The sequence below is a fragment of the Sebastes fasciatus genome, chromosome 2 (assembly GCF_043250625.1).
Source record: "Sebastes fasciatus isolate fSebFas1 chromosome 2, fSebFas1.pri, whole genome shotgun sequence".
NCBI classification, from domain to species: domain Eukaryota; kingdom Metazoa; phylum Chordata; class Actinopteri; order Perciformes; family Sebastidae; genus Sebastes; species Sebastes fasciatus.
The window spans coordinates 3,797,721-3,819,776 of NC_133796.1; the positions used below are offsets into that span (position 1 = coordinate 3,797,721).

Consider the following 22,056-nt stretch of genomic DNA (forward strand, 5'->3'; position numbering starts at 1 on the left):
ACATCAGTAGAGAGCTGCTGCATGCAGTTGTCCTTGTCAGAGTAAATTAAGTTGTATTGAATGTAAAGTGGAGCAGTGCGGTCGCTGATGTTGAGGCTCCTCCAGGTGGTCAGATGGTAAACCAGCACAGAGAGAAGCTGTGATGGTGAGGAGCGTCTCTGCATGGAGACATAATGTAGGAGCTTCATGTTACAACACCATGACACTGTGAGCCTGTTGTTCCCACACAGAGCAGTGTGTGTGTGTGTGTGTGTGTGTGTGTGTGTGTGTGTGTGTGTGTGTGTGCGTGTGTGTGTGTCAGTATGTCAGTACTGTGTGCACAGTGGTGCCTTGTCCACATGTGAAGCCGTGATGAGTCCCAGTGTGTGTCAGTGTAACGTTGAGTCATTATTACTGGTGAGGGATCAGACCGGATGGAGAGGAAAACCTCCCTGACCCTTTAAAGGTCCCATATCGTGCTCATTTTCAAGTTCTTACTTGTATTTTGTGTTTCTACTAGAACATGTTGACATGCTGTAATGTTAAAAAAAACCTTTATTTTCCTCACTGTCTGCCTGAATATACCTTTATTTACCCTCTGCCTGAAACGCTTCGTTTTAGTGCGTTTCAACGGAATTGCGTTGCTAGGCAACAGTTTGGGTCCATATTTACTTCCTGTTAGCTGATGTTATTCACATACACTGCAACAGGAAATAAACTGGGACACATTTAGAATGTTTACGTTTAAAACTGTGTAATGGTCTAAATATTTCATATTTGTGACTCTGTGCTTTGTTGACATTGCCGGGCCGGCACTCTGCACTCGTCATGTTGCACTGTCACGTTGGCCGCTCCTCATTAGCATAAAGTTGAGGTCTAGGCTACTTTATGCAAATCAGGAGGGTCGGGCGTGACTCGCCGCTTCTGGAAACTCCCGAGAAACTTTTAAACTAACCATTGTGGATTTAAAAGAAAGACAGATTCACCCCCTGCAGGGATTATTTCTTGCATAAAATGTTTTTAGAAACACATTTTGGTGAACTATTTTCGTAAATTTTCCAAACAAGCTGCCGTGTTGGTTTCGGTTTGAAAGCTGGGAGCTGCAGCCCACGAGAGAATACGCTCGTCCAATCAGGGGCCTTGTGTCCAATGGCAGCCCATCAAGCGTCCGATGCTGGGAAGCGAGGCGATCCCTCGAGATAATAAAATGTCCCATCAGCTCTGTCAGTAGTGTTGTTTGCACTCCGTTAGCTGCAAGCTGCCAGCTCAGCCGTTGCCATCTTTGAGAGTCGTGCAGAGGCAATAGAAATGCTCCCAATCTTGCAAGTAGCACCTTTAAGTAACTTTAAGGTTGTTAACCTATTCCAACTTATTCCACTCTTGTCTGACAGTATCATGCATATTATGTAACATCTTGTTCCAGCGCTTCTTTGAAGCTATTTGATGTTTACACTGAGAGAAATATTCAAACCAAGGCTCCACGTTTTTAAAGCTGCACCAACACATCAAATGGAAATATTCTAGATGCGGGACGTGTGCATCATTTTATACATCAACATGTAGGCCAATATGTTTGATATCTGTGAGTTTGACCCCCCAGCAGGTCAGTGAGGTGTAAGAGGATTACATGCATGTATGTATAGTATGTACACCTTTAGACAGGTCGGTCTAACCTGAAGAGTATTCTTCAGCTTTGTGAGAAATGTTTTCAGCTGCCAACATTCCTCTGCTGGATTCCTCCCAGAATGCATCAGGGCCATCAGTAGAGAATGACCCGTCCAGCTAAAACAGATGCAAGTATTTTAGTAGGAGGCTGCGAGTCCTCTTGCTGGCAGGCGCTTAATGCAATATGTGCCCGTAAGATGAAGTCACAAACATTGCAACTGTAGTCGACTCCCACTCGCCGGGCAGCACAGACGGGGCATTATGTGGACGAGTACCAGCTGGTACCACGGGCTCCTCATCCTCCTCCGGGGACTTCATTTGTTGTTGCGTCTGAAATCCAGGACATGGAACTGAAATCAAAGAGCAAACCTGTGAACGTTCTCCTCGGATGCGTCGTCGCCGTCTGCTTTATCACAGTTTGTCCGGCAGAAAGACGTGAGTAGAAGCTCTGATCTCTGTGGAGGGCGTCATCGGTCACTGGCGAGGGCAGGAAGGGGATGTGGATGTTGATGAGGCTGCAGACACACAGTTGATGTTTTCTATTTCTGCTCCTTTAACACAATAGTTCCTAACCTTTATGGTCCCTATGTCTACTTGTGAGCCGTCATGAAAATAGAAGACTTTTCTGAAGGATGTTTAAAGGCCTGAAGAGGTCAAATAATCCAGTATTTCACCAGAAGAACGCAGAAATTACACAAAAGTATGAGAAAAATAACTTTAAATTTTCTTTATTTCCCCTTTAACCCTAAGAGACCCACCTTAGACCTGTTTTTGTCTTTTTTTAGGGGGGTACAGGGGGTCTTTAGGGGAGATAGCAGGTCAACAGTAGATGTCACATAGAAGTGGTGTACATTATCTGAAAGCTGAAAACCTGAAGATTAATTTGAGATGCAGCTCAGCACTAAGGGTCAAATTGTTAGATTTTTGTCTTTCTATGTCGTGTCAGTGAGCTCATTATGTTGATATGGCAATATTGGATCTTGGTTTTGTTCCCTTCAGACAGAGCCAGGCTAGCTGTTTACCACTGCTTCCAGTCTTTATGCTAAGCTACGCCAACAGGCTGCTTGTCATAGCTTCATATTCACCATAAAGATACGACATGTCTTCTCATCTGCAGTAATACTCCACCAAAAATTTAATTATTTCTCAAAATATCAAACTACGTCTTTAACTACAGTACAAAGTCAGGCAGGTTGTAATTGTTGGCTCTTATTGTAGAGAGGCCCGGTGGTAAAATCTAATATTAAACCTTCATTATTGTTTATATTGGACTCAGGTGGTGCAGATTCTTCAATTAAGTTATGTTTAATTAAACTGCCACAAACTAATTGACACACAGAAAGTCCCCTGTGACTGTTCTACTATTATATATTCTATCTTTAGATTATTATTACTCGTGCATTAATGTAAAAGTAAGATTTTACTGTTGTAGCTGGTTGATTAATCTGTTGGTTATTTTCTCCATTCATTTATTGATTGTTTGGCGTCACAAACTGACACCCTCACAATGTTTGTTTAATCCAAACCTCAACATTACTACTAATACATTAACATTATTACTAATATATTAACATTATTAAAAGGAAAAGCAGTAAATCTTCACGTTTGTGAAAATGGAACCATAAAATGTTTATATATATTTATCTTGTTATAATTGTTTGTCATCACTATTATGTAGTCATAATATATTATACATAATATTATTTCTGTATATTAATCTTGTCTCTATGTTGAAGCTTCAAATAAGCCCAGTGGCTTTACTGCCTCTCCCTGCACTGTATATTATTTATTTATTGTTATGTTTGTGCAATCTTAAATTGTGCAAAAATAAATAAATAAATAAAAAATGTTTTTACTTTTAAAAATGACTTAAACGACCAAAGTAGTTTCCAATTCCTTTTCTGTTAATTGACTAATTGATTAATGGACTAATCGTTTCAGTTGTAGTTGTATAAACTGTTGGGTAGTTTAATTTACTGTATATATTTCACTTTATAACTTCATGTGTTTTGTGTTTAAAAATCTAAATTTGGAAAGTAACTAAAGTTGTCAGATAAATATAGTTGAGTAGACCCAAGTAAAGTACAAGTCCTTATTACAGCACTTGAGTAGATGTACTTAGTTACTTCCACCTCTGTAAAGTACATATTATCTATTTATGTGTGTGAAGTCAAGTTAGTGAAGTCACTAACTAAACAAACTTGGTAATAATTGTATCTGCATGTTTTTCCTTCCACTAATATTCATATTATCTGATCAAAATCTCATGAGGCTTCCACTTGATGTTGATGTTGATGTTGATGTTGATGTTGATGTTGATGTTGATGTTGCATGTTGATGTTGATGTTGATGTTGATGTTGCATGTTGATGTTGCATGTTGATGTTGATGTTGATGTTGATGTTGATGTTGATGTTGATGTTGATGTTGATTGTCTCTCTCCTCTCTCAGTGTGCACGGTTCCTCCGGGTCCCGTGACGGTCCCAGAGAACAACACGGCTGACGTCCAGGTGGTGAAGATCATCTCCAGCAGTGATGCGACGCTGAGCGTCACCGTGAACCCTGAAGATCTGTTCTACCTGAAAGGGAACGCCCTGATGATAAAGAAAGGACTGGACTATGAGGTGATTATAGAGATTAAAACATGTGATCCTATCAGCTGATAGTCGTTTACATTAAGCAAACATTTTCATAAGGATCCTTTAAATTTGACTATTTTTTTTAAAGATATGTGACAAGAAATGTACTGAGTGGAACATTTTACAGTTTCTATGTTACAATGTCTTGTGAAATTAAGGCTGTCAATCAAAATAGTTCGAGATTAATCACAAATTAATTCAATCAAAATGTATCTTAAAGGGAGATTTTTCAAGTATTTAATCCTCTTATCAACATGGGAGTGGACAAATATGCTGCTTTATGCAAATGTACGTATATTTATTATTGTAACTCAATTAACAACACAAAACAATGACAGATATTGTCCAGAAACCCTCACAGGTACTGCATTTAGCATAAAACAATATGCTCCAATCATACCATGGCAAACTGCAGCCCAACAGGCAACAACAGCTGTCAGTGTGTCAGTGTGCTGACTTGACTATGACTTGCCCCCAAACTGCATGTGATTATCATAAAGTGGGCATGTCTGTAAAGGGGAGACTCGTGAGTACCCATAGAACCCATTTACATTCACATATCTGGAGGTCAGAGGTCAAGGGACCCCTTTGAAAATGGACATGACAGTTTTTCCTCACCAAAACTTAGTGTAAGTTTGGAGCGTTATTTAACCTCCTTCATGTCAAGCTAGTCTAACATGGTTGGTACCGATGGATTCTTTAGGTTTAAAACTGAGTATCATAGACATGCCCACTTTATGATAATCACATGCAGTTTGGGGCAAGTCAGCGTCAAGTCAGCACACTGACACACCGACAGCTCATCAGTGATGGTGTTTAAATGAAGTTAATGTCTGTTAAAACTCTCTCTATATCTAACTGCTGTGTGTGTTTGTCAGTTGTTGCACAGTTCAGCTCTGATTGTGTGGGTGCTCTGTAGCAGAGAAGGCTCCACATCCGTGAGTAAAACAAACACAATATCACACATCAATAAGCCTGTTTACAATCCATTCTCTTGGTTCACTAAATAATAATGATTAGCAGTGTGTTTGTTTCTGAATGATGACTGAGCTGCTGCTTCTCCTCAAGGTGAACGAGTCGGTTGAGGTTTTGGTGGAAAACGTGAACGATAACCCTCCAAACTTTGCACAAAGCCACTTCGTACTGGACGTGAATGAGGTGAGTGATGCTGCTGTTGGTGTTTCACATTATCTGTGTGTTTTTCAGGTTTTTAATTAACACCATGTTGACTCTGAGTTTTTGTCTCCTGCAGCTCATTCCGGTCAACTCCAGCGTCGGACTGATTGAAGCATCAGATGTTGATTCAGAGCCGCTGTATTATCGCTTAGAGCCGGCTACAGTAAGAACATATTTAATATAATGATCTGGTGATGCTGGACTCTCAGGTTATATTCTGTAAACAACAGTAAGAACATGTTTAATGTAATGATCTAGTGATGCTGGACTCACAGGTTCTATTCTTTAAACAACAGTAAGAACATGTTTAATGTAATGAGCTGGTGATGCTGGACTCTCAGGTTATATTCTTTAAACAATAGTAAGAACATGTTTAATGTAATGAGCTGGTGATGCTGGACTCTCAGGTTCTATTCTTTAAACAACAGTAAGAACATGTTTAATGTAATGATCTAGTGATGCTGGACTCTCAGGTTCTATTCTTTAAACAACAGTAAGAACATGTTTAATGTAATGATCTAGTGATGCTGGACTCACAGGTTATATTCTGTAAACAACAGTAAGAACATGTTTAATATAATGATCTAGTGATGCTGGACTCTCAGGTTCTATTCTTTAAACAACAGTAAGAACATATTTAATGTAATGATCTAGTGATGCTGGACTCACAGGTTCTATTCTTTAAACAACAGTAAGAACATGTTTAATGTAATGAGCTGGTGATGCTGGACTCTCAGGTTATATTCTTTAAACAATAGTAAGAACATGTTTAATGTAATGATCTAGTGATGCTGGACTCTCAGGTTCTATTCTTTAAACAACAGTAAGAACATGTTTAATGTAATGATCTAGTGATGCTGGACTCTCAGGTTCTATTCTTTAAACAACAGTAAGAACATGTTTAATGTAATGATCTAGTGATGCTGGACTCACAGGTTATATTCTGTAAACAACAGTAAGAACATGTTTAATATAATGATCTAGTGATGCTGGACTCTCAGGTTCTATTCTTTAAACAACAGTAAGAACATATTTAATGTAATGATCTAGTGATGCTGGACTCACAGGTTCTATTCTTTAAACAACAGTAAGAACATGTTTAATGTAATGAGCTGGTGATGCTGGACTCTCAGGTTCTATTCTTTAAACAACCGTAAGAACATGTTTAATGTAATGAGCTGGTGATGCTGGACTCTCAGGTTATATTCTTTAAACAACAGTAAGAACATGTTTAATGTAATGATCTAGTGATGCTGGACTCACAGGTTCTATTCTTTAAACAACAGTAAGAACATGTTTAATGTAATGAGCTGGTGATGCTGGACTCTCAGGTTCTATTCTTTAAACAACACTAAGAACATGTTTAATATAATGAGCTGGTGATGCTGGACTCACAGGTTCTATTCTTTAAACATAACCCAAGATGCAAAGGAAACATTTAAATTTAGGTGCTGTACATTTATTTATTTATTTATAAGTGACGATGCGCATTATGCCTTTTTATATTACATTTTAATGACATACTATACTATGACTTTTTAATGACTTTTTTACGTTTTACTATATTATGAATTTTTTATGACTTTTTATGATCTACTATACGATGTCCTTTTTATAGCATTTTTACGACACACTATACTATGATTTTTAAGACTTTTATGACATTTTTTTACAACATATTGTTCCATGACTTTTTTACTACATACTGTACTATGATTTTTTTATGACTTTTTTTACGACATATTATATTATGATTTATGATTTTTTTACGACATAATGTACTATGATTTTTAAGACTTTTATGACTTTTTACGACATATTATATTATGATTTATGCATTTTTTACGACATACTATACTATGATTTTTTTGTCTTTTTTACAACATATTATACTATGATTTTTATGACTTTTATGACATTTTTACGACATACTACTGTATACTATGACTTTTCTTTACGAAATACTGTACTATGACTTTTTATCACATTTTTTGTGGTATACTATACTATGACATTTTGACGGCATTTTTATGCATTTTTAAAATATATATACACCATATTTAGATGACGTATGACATGACATATATTTCTTGTCTCTGGCTGTTAAACCAGGATAAATACTTCCGCCTGGAAAACATCAACACTCCAAAGATAATAGTTAAAAGCATCCTGGACTACGATGTCGTACAGAAGATCTCTCTGGTGTTACACGTGCAGGTACAGTATAATCATTTATATAAAAACAACGGTCCTGGTGTAGCAGCTTCTCTTTGACCTTTGACCTGTGTCACATTTGTTCCAGGACACGCTCGACGGTTCGTCCTCCAACGAGCCCTTCTTCACGTCCGTGGCCACCATCACGGTGCAGGTGAAGGACGTGGATAACCGGCCTCCGTGGTTTCAGCCCTGTCTGAGGACCAACTTGGGAATCGCCAAACTGTGTGTGAGCACCGGCTACAGAGGCAAAGTCAACCTCACCGAGAAGGAGGTGAGCGCCGTTTTCTGGATTTCAAAGTGTCCATATAGGTAGCTGTGACTTTCTGGCACGTCCCCCTCACTTTTCAAAATCCTATTTTTGTCCCTCTCACTTTTTTTTTTTTTTAACTCTGAACATCTCTGTCCTACCGTTTTGCCACCACAGTCTAGATGAGAGAAAATCTGAGTTGATGAAAATATTGACTCTGAGACACCATTTGTTATTATATTTACACTCAAGGCAATGAGCAGCAGCGAGGGAAGACTTCTTTTGGATTAAAAAAAAAATAGAATCTAATCTGTTTTTTTTAAGTTAAAGTTAATATTCTCCCAAAAGACGCTTGAATCAATCAAAGATGAGACAGTAAAGCACAGAACTCCTTGTAGTAAAGACGCAAACTCAACATTGATCTTCATCAAACATGCAGGATTTCCCACATACTTTTGTCCGCATAGTGTCTGTCACAACATATGTTTGTTCCTTTTCAAAAGCTCCATCAATTGTGGATTCATTGGTCAATACTTCAGCTCCGTCATCAATTAAATTCTCTTTTTGAACTGAAACCAAAATAATAATGAAATATCAACAATCAGCACATTCAAAGCAATCAAATCAAATGTTGCTCAGTCCATTAATCCAATTAATCTCTCTCATAAATGTCCAACTTCTAGCGCCATCAAACTTTAATTTGTCCAAATACTTTTATGACAAAAATACCTGCAAAATAATGATGTTTTTTTTTACTATACTTTGACCTTTTTATGACTATGTTTTTACGACATACTATAACTATTTTATGAACTTTTTGTGTCATTTTGTATGACATAGTATACAATGACATTTTCTATGTCATTTTTTACAACATACTATAATTTTACTATGAATTTTTATAATTTTTCACGACAAATTACACTATGACAATGACATACTATACTATCTAATCTATTACTATACTATGAATTTTTTTATGACATACAATACTGTAACTTTTTTACTCTGCTATGATGTTTTTATGACATACTGTGCTATAATATTTTATGACATTTTTGACATACTACACTTTTACTTTTTTCATATAATTATTTTTATGACACACTAACTCTTAAAGGTGCTAATGAAAGTTATTTATAGTAAAGTCAAGTTTTAATGTACCCAACCAGCATTCGTTTATAGAAAATCAACATTAAACACACGTATTATAGCTTATCTATTTTCCAAAAATCTATTTTTTTTAGTTGTCAATAACGTGATGAAGTTAAACGTCACATCCTGTTAACTCAGGTGTCATCGAACTTGCCAAGTTTACAGTTGTTAAGTTTGAAGAAACTTCTTGATGATAAACTTGGAAAAAGTTGACCAGGAGCACCTGAATGCACCATTAGTTTTGGTCTATGTGAGAATGAAATTGAAATGTCATCATCAGTTTCCATCAATATAACATTTATCAGTGTAAATAATATATAATTGAGTCAGTTGGCAGATGGAAGTTATTCTCATCCTGCTCTCAGAAAGCGGAGCGAGGTGCCGATGAAACAGTGAAGACTGTCATCAATAACTCCCCCTGAGACACATGTTGAGAGCTCGTCACATGTTTTTGCTATTTCAGGCCTCCCTGTGAGGAAGAAGTCTTGGTATTGAATGAATATAAATTTGTGCTTCAGAATCAGTGTGTGATGATGGGTTTTAATCCACAGGACGGGCCGTTGGTGCTGGAACCCGGTCCGGTGTTCGCCAAGGACGGAGACAAGAACCGGAGCGAGCAGATCAGCTACAGAATCCTCCGAGGTTTGAACAACATGATCTATTTCTGTTTGCTTCAAACTTGCTGCTGCAAAAAAAATAAAAAATCTGTCTGGAGCCGCAAAACATTTGATCATTGTGATGAAGGTAACAGTTTATAGTCTAAGTATATAGTTTATAAGTCTAATGCAGTGAGGGCCAAAGAGACAATGTACTACGGAGTATTAGGGCCACATTGAGGGAAAACACATCTGAGATTTACACAATAAAGTTATAACTTTACGAGAAAAAGTAACGAGAATAGAGTCATAACTTTACGAGAGCAAAAGAAAATAACACGTAAAATTACTACTTTATATTATGACTTTATTCTCGAAATCTCAGATTATTTTTTTTCCTCAATGTGGCTCTAATACTCCGTCGTTCCATAGACTTAAAAAGTATTTTTGTAAACAAAAAACACAAAGTCCACAGAGAGCCACTGGAGAGGAGCTGAAGAGAGGCAGGTTGTTGACTCCTGTGTTAGACTATTAGTTTTAGCTTGGTGTACCTAATAAACTGGCAATTGAAATAAATAAATACTGATAATTAATAATAATAATAATTACTTCATGAATACTGTCTGTATGAGCTGCTATAAGATCCTTCTATATGATGCATTGATATACTGATGTTTGGTGCTTATGTTGTTTTCTTTCATCATCAGGAAATGAGGGAAACATTTTCCAGATTGATGAGGACACAGGAAACATCTCCATGGCTAAAGCGGCTGATATCGTCGGGCCAATAACTCTCACTGTTCTGGTAAAAAAATAAATCTTGGTCTGTTGTTCTGCGGTGATTTTGGTAAATCGGGGTAATTTGGCAGTAATTCCAAAGAAATTTCAAATAGGTTACTTGCTAAGTATCACCTAATTACCATGAAATTTGCGGACCTGTAAAATGAAGCTTAATCGTGATTTTGAACGGAAAAACAACAACAAATTTAGCTATTTAGTTATTGCAACTAATTTGACAAAGAAAATGGATATAAACTTGGGTATCACTTGTGTAACTCACTTGTCCTCGTCTTCTCCTGGCACATCAGGCGTCACAGGTGACCAACAGGGATCAGTTCGCGGTGACGCAGGTGATCATGGACGTGATGAAGAAGAGCAGGAACCCTCCTCGTTTTGAGAAGGAGCGATACGAAGGATTTATCTACAGCAACTCTGTCCCCGAGAGCATGATCCTCCGAGACCGAAGCACCAACCGGCCCTTCAGGGTCCGAGCTCGGGACGAGGACTTCGCTGCTGTGAGTGTTGAAACTCCCGTAATATTCAGTTTTTAAGTATTCTCAATATAAAGCGGTTGCTCCAGATGTTTTTCAGATACTTTTAATTAAAAGCTGAATCAGATAAACATCAAAACCAGTTTGTCTGACTGACATTTTTGTGTCTTTCAGCTTGTTGTTTTGGTTTTAAAGCCAAAACTTTACTGTTTTGGTTCACTCTCGGCGCTCTCATCAGCTTCGTTACCACACGTAGCTGGTAGCTTTTTTCAGAGAAAGAGCAGTAAAAAGTCACTGCACACTACCTGCTCAGCAGCAAACAGCAGCCAGATACAGTTAGAGACTAGCTGGTGAACATAGTGGAACATTTAGCAGCTAAAAAGACAGATATTTCACTCACTAGTTGGAGGAGGAGACCAAAAACAGAGCTAAAAGAGACAGAATATTGGACTTACATTTACTAGGTGGACACAAACACCACTCACTCCCAATGAAGAGAATCAGAATCAAATATAAGGTATAGATTTATAAGGTGATGACTATGTTATGTCCCCAAGTGGTAAAAAAACAAACAATTAATGCAGGTTTAAATCTGCATTCAAAGGCACCAAAATGATGACAGGGTTGATAGTAACTAGAGCTGCAATGATTATTCTGTTGTACGAATTCTTATATGTATGTCGCTTTGGACAAAAACGTCTGCTAAATGAAACTGTAGAATTGTAGATTAATCGATTATTAATTCAACGGAATGGCAACGGAATTGCGTTGCTAGGCAACAGTTTGGGTCCCTGTTTACTTCCTGTCAGCTGATGTTATTTATATACACACTGCAATGGGAAATAAACTGGGACACATTTAGTATCTTTACGTTTAAAACTGTGAAATGGTCTAAATATTGTAGATTTGTGACATCACAAATGGACAGAAATCCTAATGGCTTGTTTCAAACGCACAGTTTCTGAATACGGGCTGTGTGTATTTCTCTATGGATTGAGTGTTTTGATAGCAATTAAACCTGCTTTATAATATAAAAGACATGAAAATCTCACTTTTTACAATATGGGACCTTTAATAGCCAGATATTCTTTACTCAGGAGCTGAAAAGCAGAGCTCAAAGGACTTAAATTCATCAGGTTAACATAAACACAACTCCAAAAAAAGGATAATGTTTCTCTGTGTCTTTCAAAGTGAGTTTACGTTGTGGCTTTAATAAGCCCCTGGTACATCAGGGCTGTGTTTCTGTTGGTTTGTTTTCCTATCTGTCTGCCCCCTAGTGGTTAGAATTATCTAAATGCAGCTTTAAATTGCAAATGATAACCCCTAAAATCCTTAAATCATTTTATTGTGTACATTTTATATGCGTGTGCTTTGTGTGTGTGTCAGGGTGCAAATCCAGATGTGAAGTACGAGGTTCAGTACAGCAGCTACGTCAACGTGACCTCAGACGGGTTTGTGATCCTGAAGAGAGTCGTGAAGACGGAGTCCTTCGCGCTTCAGGTGACGGATGTGTAAACATTAAAAAATCAAGCACAATGAAATATCTTTGCGTACATTTCCAAACACGTTGTAGTTAGCTGTAAAGTTGTTGTATCTTTTTCTGAACACAGCTCAGAGCGGTGGACTCGACAACAGGGGAGTTTGGAACAGCTGCCCTCTCTGTTCAGGTCATACCAGGTAAGACCATCACGGTTATTCTCTGATACCGACTGATAGTGGTGGAAAGTCAGTACATTTACAAAAGCACTGTACTTAAGTAAAATTGAGGTACTTGTACTTTACTTGAGTATTTCCATTTTAATATACTTAATATAGTTGACATATTGTAGTTTTCACTAAACTACATTTATTTTAAGAGATGTAGTTACTTTTTGAATTTACGCAAAAAACATATGAGTTTATAAATTATGATCCATTGTTACAGATTAAACTATCGATATGATGACGTACTGAAAAATTTCATTAAAAAACTCATAGTATAGTATGTCGAAAAAATTCTTGAAAAAAAGTCATAGTATAGTATGAAAACAAATTTCTTGAAAAAAAGGTCGTAGTATAATATGTCGAAAAATGTCATAAAAAAAAACAATTTCATGAAATAGTCATAATCTAGTATGTCTAAAAAAGTCTTGAGAAAAAGGTCATAGTATAGTATGTCGAAAAATTTAATGAAAAAAAGTCATAGTATAGTAAGTCGAAATATTTCTTGAAAGAAAGTCATAGTAAAGTATTTCGAAAATTTCATAAAAAAATGTCTTAGTATATCATGTCGAAAAGATTCTTGAAAAAAAGTCGTAGTATAATATGTTGAAAAAATGTCATAAAAAAAGTCATAGAACAGTATGTCAAAAATGTCATTAAAAAAACAACTCATAGTATAATATGTCGAAAAAAATCTTGAAAAAAAGTCATAGTATAATATGAAAACAAATTTCTTGAAAAAAAGTCGTAGTATAATATGCCGAAAAATGTCATAAGTCATAAGTGTCGAAATATTTCCTGAAAAAAGGTCATAGTATAGTATGTCGAATAATTTCATAAAAAAAAGTAAAAATACAGTATCTTGAAAAATGTATAGTATGTCGAAAAGTTTCCTGAAAAAAAATCATAGTATAGTATGTAAAAAAAATATTAAAAAAGTCATAGTAGTATGTCAAATAATTTTTTGAAAAAAGTCATAGTATAGTAGGTCGAAGAAGGTCGTAAAAAAGTCAGAGTATATGTCACACCCCACCTTTTTGCAGCCCTATTAGGGTGAACAACACTGACCCAAATCAACCACAGAGGACACTTTTAAAACACTCAAATCCATAGGATTTATTAACAAAGGAATACAAACAAGACAATATAAAAATCATAAGTTGAGAGGCAGCAAAACCACACACCAGAGGCCTCTCTCTTCTGCTGCTGGCACCGGAGCTTTTAAGCACTTCCTTCCCAACCTCGTAGAGCAAATGCAGCACACCTGCCCACCTTGTGGAGCAGTGCAGTACAACTGGGCAGAGCTACTGGAGAGGGAAAAGGCATAGAAAACACATACAGCCGTAACAGTATAGTATGTTGGAAAAAGTCGTAAAAAAAAGTCATAGTATAGAATGTCGAAAAAGGTCGTGAAAAATTCATAGTATAGTATGTGGGGAATTTTTTTTTTAAAAAGTCGTAGTAAACTTCGCCGAAAAAAGTATGTAAAGTATGTCAAAAAAAAAAAAAAAAAGTCATAGCATAATATGTCCAAAAAAGTCATGATGTAGCATGTCAAAAAAGTTGTAAAAAAGTCATAGTATAGTATGTTGAAATTTTTTTGTTAAAAAAGTCATAGTATAGTATGTCGAAATATTTCCTGAAAAAAGTCATAGTACAGTATGTAAAAAAATGTCATGAAAAAGTCATAATTTAGTATGTCAAAAAATTTCATGAAAAAAAGTCGTAGTATAGTATGTTGAAAAATGTCATGAAAAACCACAGAATCAACCACAGAGGACACTTTTAAAACACTCAAATTCAAATTATTTATTAACAAAGAAATACAAACAAGACAATATAAAAATCATAAGCTGAGGCAGCAAAACCAGCAGTCCCCACACCAGAGGCCTCTCTCTTCTGCTGCTGTGCCAGGAGCTTTTAAGCACTTCCTTCCCAACCTCGTAGAGCAAATGCAGCACACCTGGCCACCTTGTGGAGCAGTGCAGTACACCTGGGCAGAGCTAATGGAGAGGGAAAAGGGACGACAGCATAGAAAACACATACAGCCGTAACAGTATAGTGTGTCGAAAAAGGTTGTAAAAATGTCATAGTGTAGTGTGTTGGAAAAAGTCTTAAAAAAAAAGTCATAGTGTAGTATGAAAAAAAAAATCTTAAAAAAGTCGTAGTATAATATGACGAAAAAAGATATGAAAGAGTTAATACTATACTTTGTCAAAAAAAAGTCAATATAATATGTAGAAAAAAGTCTTTAAAAAAGTCATAGTATAGAACGTCAAAAAAGGTTGTGAAAAATTCATAGTATAGTATGTTGAAAAAAAATTTGTTAAAAATTATAGTATAGTTTACTAAAAAAAGTCATACAAATTCATAGTATAGTATGTTGAAAAATTTCATAAAAAAGTTGTAGTACAGTATATTGAAAAATTACATGAAAAAAAAGTCATAGTTGGAAAAAAAATTGTAAAAAAGTCGTAGTATACTTAGTCAAAAAAAGTATATAAAGTATGTCAAAAAAGTAATTGTATAGTATGCCGAAAAAGTCATAGAATTGTATGTCGAAAAGTTTTAAAAAAGGTCAGTTGAAAAGAAAAAATCTTAAATTGTCATAGTATAGTATATCGAATAATTTCTTGAAAAAAAAGGTCATATAGTATGTCGAAAGATTTCCTGAAAAAAAATCATAGAATAGTATGTAGAAAAATTTCAAAAAAGGTTGTGGAAAAATTCATAGTATAGTATGTTGAAAAAAAATTGTAAAAAAGTCGTAGTATACTTTGTTAAAAAAAGTCATAGTATAGTGTGCCGAAACAGTCGTCGAATTGTATGTTGAAAAGTTCTTAAAAAGGTCAGTTGAAAATAAAATTGTAAAAAAGTCATAGTATAATATGTTGAAAAATTACATGAAAAAAAGTCCTAGTATAGTATCTCGAAAAATTTCATGAAAAAGTCATAGTATAGTATGTCATAAAATTTCTCGAAAAAAAAAGTCATAGTATAGTATGTTGAAAAATTACTTGGAAAAAATCATAGTATAGTCTGTCAAAAGAAAGTCATAATGTAGCATGTCAAAAAAAAAAGAAAAATCGAAAAAAGTCATAGTTTTCTTCGTCGAAAAAAGTCGGTATAGTATGTCCTACAAAGTCATTACTGTGTGTGTCACAGTCGACATCCTCATCTTGTAGAACTGAAGGTTAAATAAATAACTTTAACTGTCATGATGCATTTAGTATTTACGTATTTGAATGAACGGTATGGTCGATGTTTGAGTCAGTAGGTGTAGTCTTGACTCACTCACCTGTCTCCTCTTTGCAGCGGTGGCCATCCCGTCTCCCTCTAACGTGGGCTACCGTCCGGGCGACATGGCTCTTCTGGGTCTGGTCATGGCGGCTCTGCTGGTCCTCTGCCTCATCGTGATCGGCTTCCTGATCTCCCGCCTGTGGAAGGGAAACGCCAGCATGGACAAAATATGTGAGGTCAGTCAGTAGTTCTCTTCTCTGAACTATTTTGAGCTGCAACATCTCAAAATCAGACATTTAAATACCACAAATGCTTTTTGAGGAATATTTAACTGTGTTCCTATATTAATGGAATACTTTGACATTTTGGCTTTTGAGAACGATACCCTCTCATGTGTGTAAGTCAAGTATGGAAAAAAAAACATTGAGTTTCAAAGGAAATCAATATCTTGCTTTGTTTCTTTACTATGACGGAGTGAGGGACACACTGAGGGAAAAAAATCTGAGATTTCAAGAATAAAGTCGTAATATTACGAGAACAAAGTCATAACTTTACTCATGTTACGATTTTTTTCTCGTAAACTTCTGACTTTATTCTCTAAATCTCAGATTTATTTATTTTTCCTCAATGTGGCCCTAATACTCTGTTGGGCAGTTTGGGGGCAAGTCATAGTGAAGTCAGCACACTGACACACTGACAGCTGTTGTTGCCTGTTGGGCTGCAGTTTGCCATGTTGTGATTTGAGCATATTTGTTATGCTAAATGCAGTACCTGTGAGGGTTTCTGGACAATATCTGTCATTGTTTTGTGTTGTTAATTGATTTACAATAATAAATATATATACATTTGCATAAAGCAGCACTTCCGTGTTGATAAGAGTATTAAATACTTGACAAATCTCCCTTTAAGGTACATTAAGGAACAGATAAAAGCTCCGGACAATCGTGGTTAATCGCAATTAAATATTCAAATCGATTGACAGCCCTAGTAATTACATAATACTGCAGTTAAGTAAGAGTAGTAGGTTGATTTCACTGCAAGTTAAAGGAAGTTATGAAAGAAACTTCAATTCCAAGTCCTTATTTTTTAACTGACTTTGTAAAGAAACTCTGACAGCCTGTAAAATAAAAGATATTTTTTTCCTTTGAAGCTATTAATGATTGTTCAAACAGTTTTGAATGGTAAATGGACTTGGACTTATATAGCGCTTTTCTAGTCTTCCGACCACTCAAAGCGCTTTACACTACATGTCAGTATTCACCCATTCACACACACATTCATACACTGATGGCAGAGGCTACTAAGGTGCCAACTTTGCCCATCAGGATTTAATCTAAATACTCATTCACACACCGATGGCTATGCCTCCGGGAGCAATTTGGGGTTAAGTGTCTTGCTCAAGGACACATCGACATGTGACCCGGAGCAGCCGGGGATCGAACCACCGACCTTCCGATTGGTGGACAACCTGCTCTACCCTCTGAGCCACAGCCGCCCAGTCTTTGTTCTCTCCGTGTTGCATCCTCACCTCCGTGCTGTGATGTTTAGACGTCAGAGTCAGACTCGGCTCCTGCTGCGTTGCTTTGATGAATATTTATCAGCTGAAATCCACAGAAGAGCTTCTGTGTTAAAACTAAAACAAATGAACCACGGTGGCTTCTGTAGCGTTGAACAATGCCTCAGCATCCTCATGCTCCATTAAGCGCTGTATTAACGAGGGGCCTCTCTCCTGTAGTGCCTGGGCCCCTGCCTGAAGTCTGACGAGCACCAGTCCGGCCACAGGGACTCCCTGCAGTACACCAACGACGGCTTCCAGAACGAGGGCGATCAGAGCCGCGGTGGCGGCGGCCGGCGCTGGAACAACGCTCTGCCCAGACGGAGCACCTTCCCACAGGCACGGGGACGGGTCCTCCCCATGGAGAGACGGAGCCGCCACTGCTCCTCCTGCGGCGTCTACACCAACCACGTCCCCAAGGGGAGCCCCTCGGTGAGGCCGTCCATGAGAGGCCGAGGGGACGGCGACGAGTACGGCATGAGGTCCCTCATGGCCAAGCAGAAGAGGAAGGAGGGCCAGAAGACGGTCTGGTTCAAGGAGATCGAGGACTCATCCGACATCGAGGTGGAGATTATCCCGGACACTGTGGGCCGGGTGGAGGAGGAGACGGAGGAGGAGCTGGATATGGAGGGGGTCGTCAGAGACCCGGCGGCTCCGCTGAGAGAGTCTGACGGCGGGCAGGAAGGCGACAGCACGGAGCCCAGTGAGGAGCAGGACCCGGGAAATACCGGCTCAGAAAAAGAGAAGGGAGGCCAGGAGCAGGAGGGCTGACAGCAGAGGTCAGAGGTCAGAGGTCAGAGGTCAAACTCCAGTGAAGCTGAGCTGTTGTCACTTTGTGGAGACGACAGCCGGCAGCAGGGAGGTCTCAGCAGTCCAGGACGACTCTTCAACGTCTCTGGGTGACTGCCGAACCTCAAGAACATTCAAGGATCCAAAAACTATTTATTTTCTACTGTGAGTATCTTAGAAGACGGCGTCTGAGGTAATAACTTTATACATGTTTAAAACAGAAACAAAACACCGGCACTCACTGATAAAGGATCTTATTAATATACAAAACGAACGTCTGTGTGTTGGGAACCTCTGATTTAGATAAACTAGTTTAACTGCTGGTTTGTTTACAACTTGACTGATTGTCTGACTTCTTTGTAGAAATGTTCCCAGATCTCAGCGGTTAGTTCGGTGAGTAATATGTCCTCATTAACGGAGAGAAGCGACGGTCAAAACTACTAAAAGTTGTAATAAAGCGACCTGCGGGCAATGCTGCAAATCTATAAGAGCACTTTCTAATAAGGTGCCATTTATTAAAGGGTTATACGTTGTGATGGAGGGATGGAACCGGGGCTGTCGCGGTGAAGGAATTTCCCCTGCGGTGATGATGATTGGCTCAACAGCCACTTTAATCTCTCCTGATTTAAGTGCTGTATAAATAAGCTTTATTATTCGGCTGTTATTAGGTATATTGTTGCTTTTTAAATGACCGTTTTAAAATTAATTAAAAACTTTTTTATTGTTAAATGCAGAACACCGAAGGGCATCGAGCAGCGTTTCTTTCAGCTGAGATGCTTTGGTTGCGTCTGGTTGCTATGATACGGAATATTAAAATGTCAGCACAAGGTAGAGTACTCGCTCCGGATGAAAGGAAGACTGAAACTCGTAGGGAGAGAGGACGGACCCGACGGTCTATGTGTATTCATTTCTCCTCCGTTGTTGTTGTTGTTCAGCACTTGTAGCCGACACGTAGGAGGCGGTCGGTCCTTGTGGTATTTGTCGGCGCCTCCTACACTGTGATTGGACGGCTGGGTAAAAAATGACGAGTGCAGCGTTTTACCCAAAGGTGAACTCTATGCAACCAGAAGAAAAACACCAAACGTGGAGCACTCAGCTCAGAATAGTCGCTCAGCGCCTCGTCGCGCTGCTGGCGTTTATAGCAGAGCGTAAAAATGCAGCGCCACCACTGCAAAGAATTTAAAAAAGAAAAAAACTTTAACATTGCGGTTGATTGCCATCTCCTGCGGTTGGCTTGTCAATAGCGCGGTATTTCAATATTGCGGTTTATCGCGACAGCCCTAGATGCAACGAATTTATCAATTAATCTGCCGATTATTTTCTCAATTAATCAAATAATTGTGATTATAATTTATGTCTATAATTCATCAGAAAACGGTGAAAATCACAATTTTCTAAAGCTAAATGTGACGTCTTGAAATGTTTTGTTTCGTCCACACTTTAAAACCCAAAGATATTAAATTTACCATCATGTAGGACCAGGAAACGCAACACAGAAAACTGGAACCATAGAAAAGTTTTACATTTTTACACAAAAAAATTAATCATTAATAAAAATTGTTGCCAATTAATTTTCTACGTTGCTTTAACGACTAATCGTTGCAGCTCTAGTTGTAACTAATGGCTTTATTAGTTGTTAATTAATCTTTTATTAAGGCTTAATAGGGTACATTTTTAGGTTTCTGGCTTTTAAAACACCCTCTATTCTTAAATTATTAATAAAGAGTTTTTATAATAATCTGCAGTTTTAAATGTTAAAGTTGTAATAAATGGATTTTAGTCAAGCGGTCTACCTGGCAGGTGGTGTTCCTACTTACAATTGATCTATAAAGCATTAGTAAATGATTTATTAAACATTAATAAACCCATTCTTTCTTTTTTTAAATAAAATGGTGCCTTATTAGAAAGCGGTCGGGTTATTGTGATGCTGGATTTACAGGATTTCTGCATTAATTTGATGAAGTATTTTTAATTTACTTGATTTGCTTTTCCCATCTGGTTATTTTAATCTGTGGGTTTATAAATAGAATTTTCAGGACAGTTTACAGAGTTCCTAGATATAGATTTTATCTCCTACTCGTCGCCTCCAGTCAGGTCAGGAAGTCAGCCGACGACAACATGAGTCAGTAGAAAGGTCTAAAACCCGCCGAGTGGTTTGTGTGTGTGCAGTGAACGAGGTCGCTGCGTTGCTGTGATGAGGATTTCAGTCTCTTTCTGTTCAAGCTTTACTAAAACTAGATTTGATATATGAAGACAAACTTTATCTACTGAATACTAAAACAGCTGAGAGGATGTTTTTATGTGGACTGTATTTTTGAGCATGTTAAACTTTATGTAAAATAACTACTGTTAAGGATGAATCTGTGGTTAATGTAGAGTTGACTTTTTGTACATTAAAGTGATCGAAGGAATAATAAAGTTTGAAGGATTTGTTGAGTCTTGGGATCGCCTCGCTGGTATTTTAAAAGTTCTACCTTTTGGGAAATATGTGTGGTCGCTTTCTTGCCGAGAGTTAGACGAGAGGATTGATGCTCATATCTGTACGTTCAATATGAAGCTGCAGCCGGTTAACTTAGTATTAAAGGTGCAGTGTGTACGTTCTGGCGGCATCTAGTGGTGAGGTTGCAGATCGCAACCAACTGAAACTTCTCCCGTGTACCAAGCGTGTAGAAAAACTACGGTGACCGACGCAAAAAACTTGAATGTTCCTATCTAGATCCAGTGTTTCGATTCACCTATGTATCACTTTTTTTGTTTACGTTTTTGAAATTGATTTTTTAATGTCAATCAAAATATTTGCTTAATTTGAGTCTCTGTGGAGGTAGAAGGAAGTTACCGCTTTTATTGTTGTAGTCTGAGTAACGTGACGACATATCCGCTCCGTATCCGTCAACTAAAACAAACCACAGTGAGCCGAAACGTCAAAGCAGAAAACGTTGGCGTGTCAGCGTGGATACGACCTGCACCCTCACATGTTAAATCCAGCGTGGTAAACACTACACATCCAGTAAAGGATGGAAACACTTTGGGTTTCACACATTGACAGGAAAAGCAGAGCTAGACATCACGGCTAAAGCTGCATGCTAACTCGAAACGTTATCGTATTGGGTCAACTGTACACGCAAGCCCACCCAAATACTGACATTTATGTTAAATGCATTCAAACGGCCCTGATGGATCCGACCATGGATGGATAAAGAGAACGGAGCTGACGGAGAAAGCGAACGACGGACTTGGAGAACTTTTTGTTGTTTGGTGATTAACGTTAGATATTTTTAGCAGTTAGCCTCTTCGCTAAACTGAGTCAAGGTCATTTTCTGCAACAATATTTTTGTTAGTGTGAACTTTACGCCAGAGTAACTAAGATTAACCTTACGTCTCCGTAGTGCAACCAAACATTGACACAACATTAGTATCTAAAGTACCTGCTCCGTATGTAGATATGAAGGGCTCATTCTAAGGGAACGAAATCACAATGATTCTTAGTTTCAGGTGATTATACACTAAAGAAAACATGCTTAATATATTCCATTTCTGCCAATAGATCCCCCTAGATGCTAGACAGTGTTCCTTTAAGACGGAAGCAGAAGACTGAAGACCACAAGTTTGAAAATGAAAACAATGTGGAGGTATAAAGAAGTGAGTTTACCAGAACGCTGTAGACCGCTGCTCATCTCTGCTGCAGGCTGGAGGCTCCAGGACACATTATCCACTACTAGCATAACAAACCACAACCTACAACTGAACGTTGACGGTCAAGTTGCATTCTGGGTAATGTAGGTGCTAAATCTGTGGCGTTTTCATTAGACGACGATTTAAGAGGAGCT

The 22,056-nt window shown here is 37.7% G+C and overlaps 1 protein-coding gene across 1 annotated transcript; it reads left to right on the plus strand.

Annotated features, from left to right (window-relative positions):
* The first annotated feature begins 1,774 nt into the window (after positions 1 to 1,774).
* On the plus strand, positions 1,775 to 20,682 carry cdhr5a (cadherin-related family member 5a). Its single transcript, XM_074658672.1, has 14 exons — positions 1,775 to 2,079; positions 4,095 to 4,267; positions 5,161 to 5,220; positions 5,351 to 5,440; positions 5,535 to 5,621; positions 7,571 to 7,675; positions 7,761 to 7,946; positions 9,629 to 9,719; positions 10,381 to 10,478; positions 10,762 to 10,968; positions 12,331 to 12,444; positions 12,555 to 12,621; positions 15,961 to 16,121; positions 17,621 to 20,682. Exons 1-14 carry the CDS (start codon positions 1,989 to 1,991, stop codon positions 18,209 to 18,211), a joined length of 2,121 nt encoding a protein of 706 aa, XP_074514773.1. The 5' UTR covers positions 1,775 to 1,988; the 3' UTR covers positions 18,212 to 20,682.
* Positions 20,683 to 22,056: the final 1,374 nt, after the last annotated feature.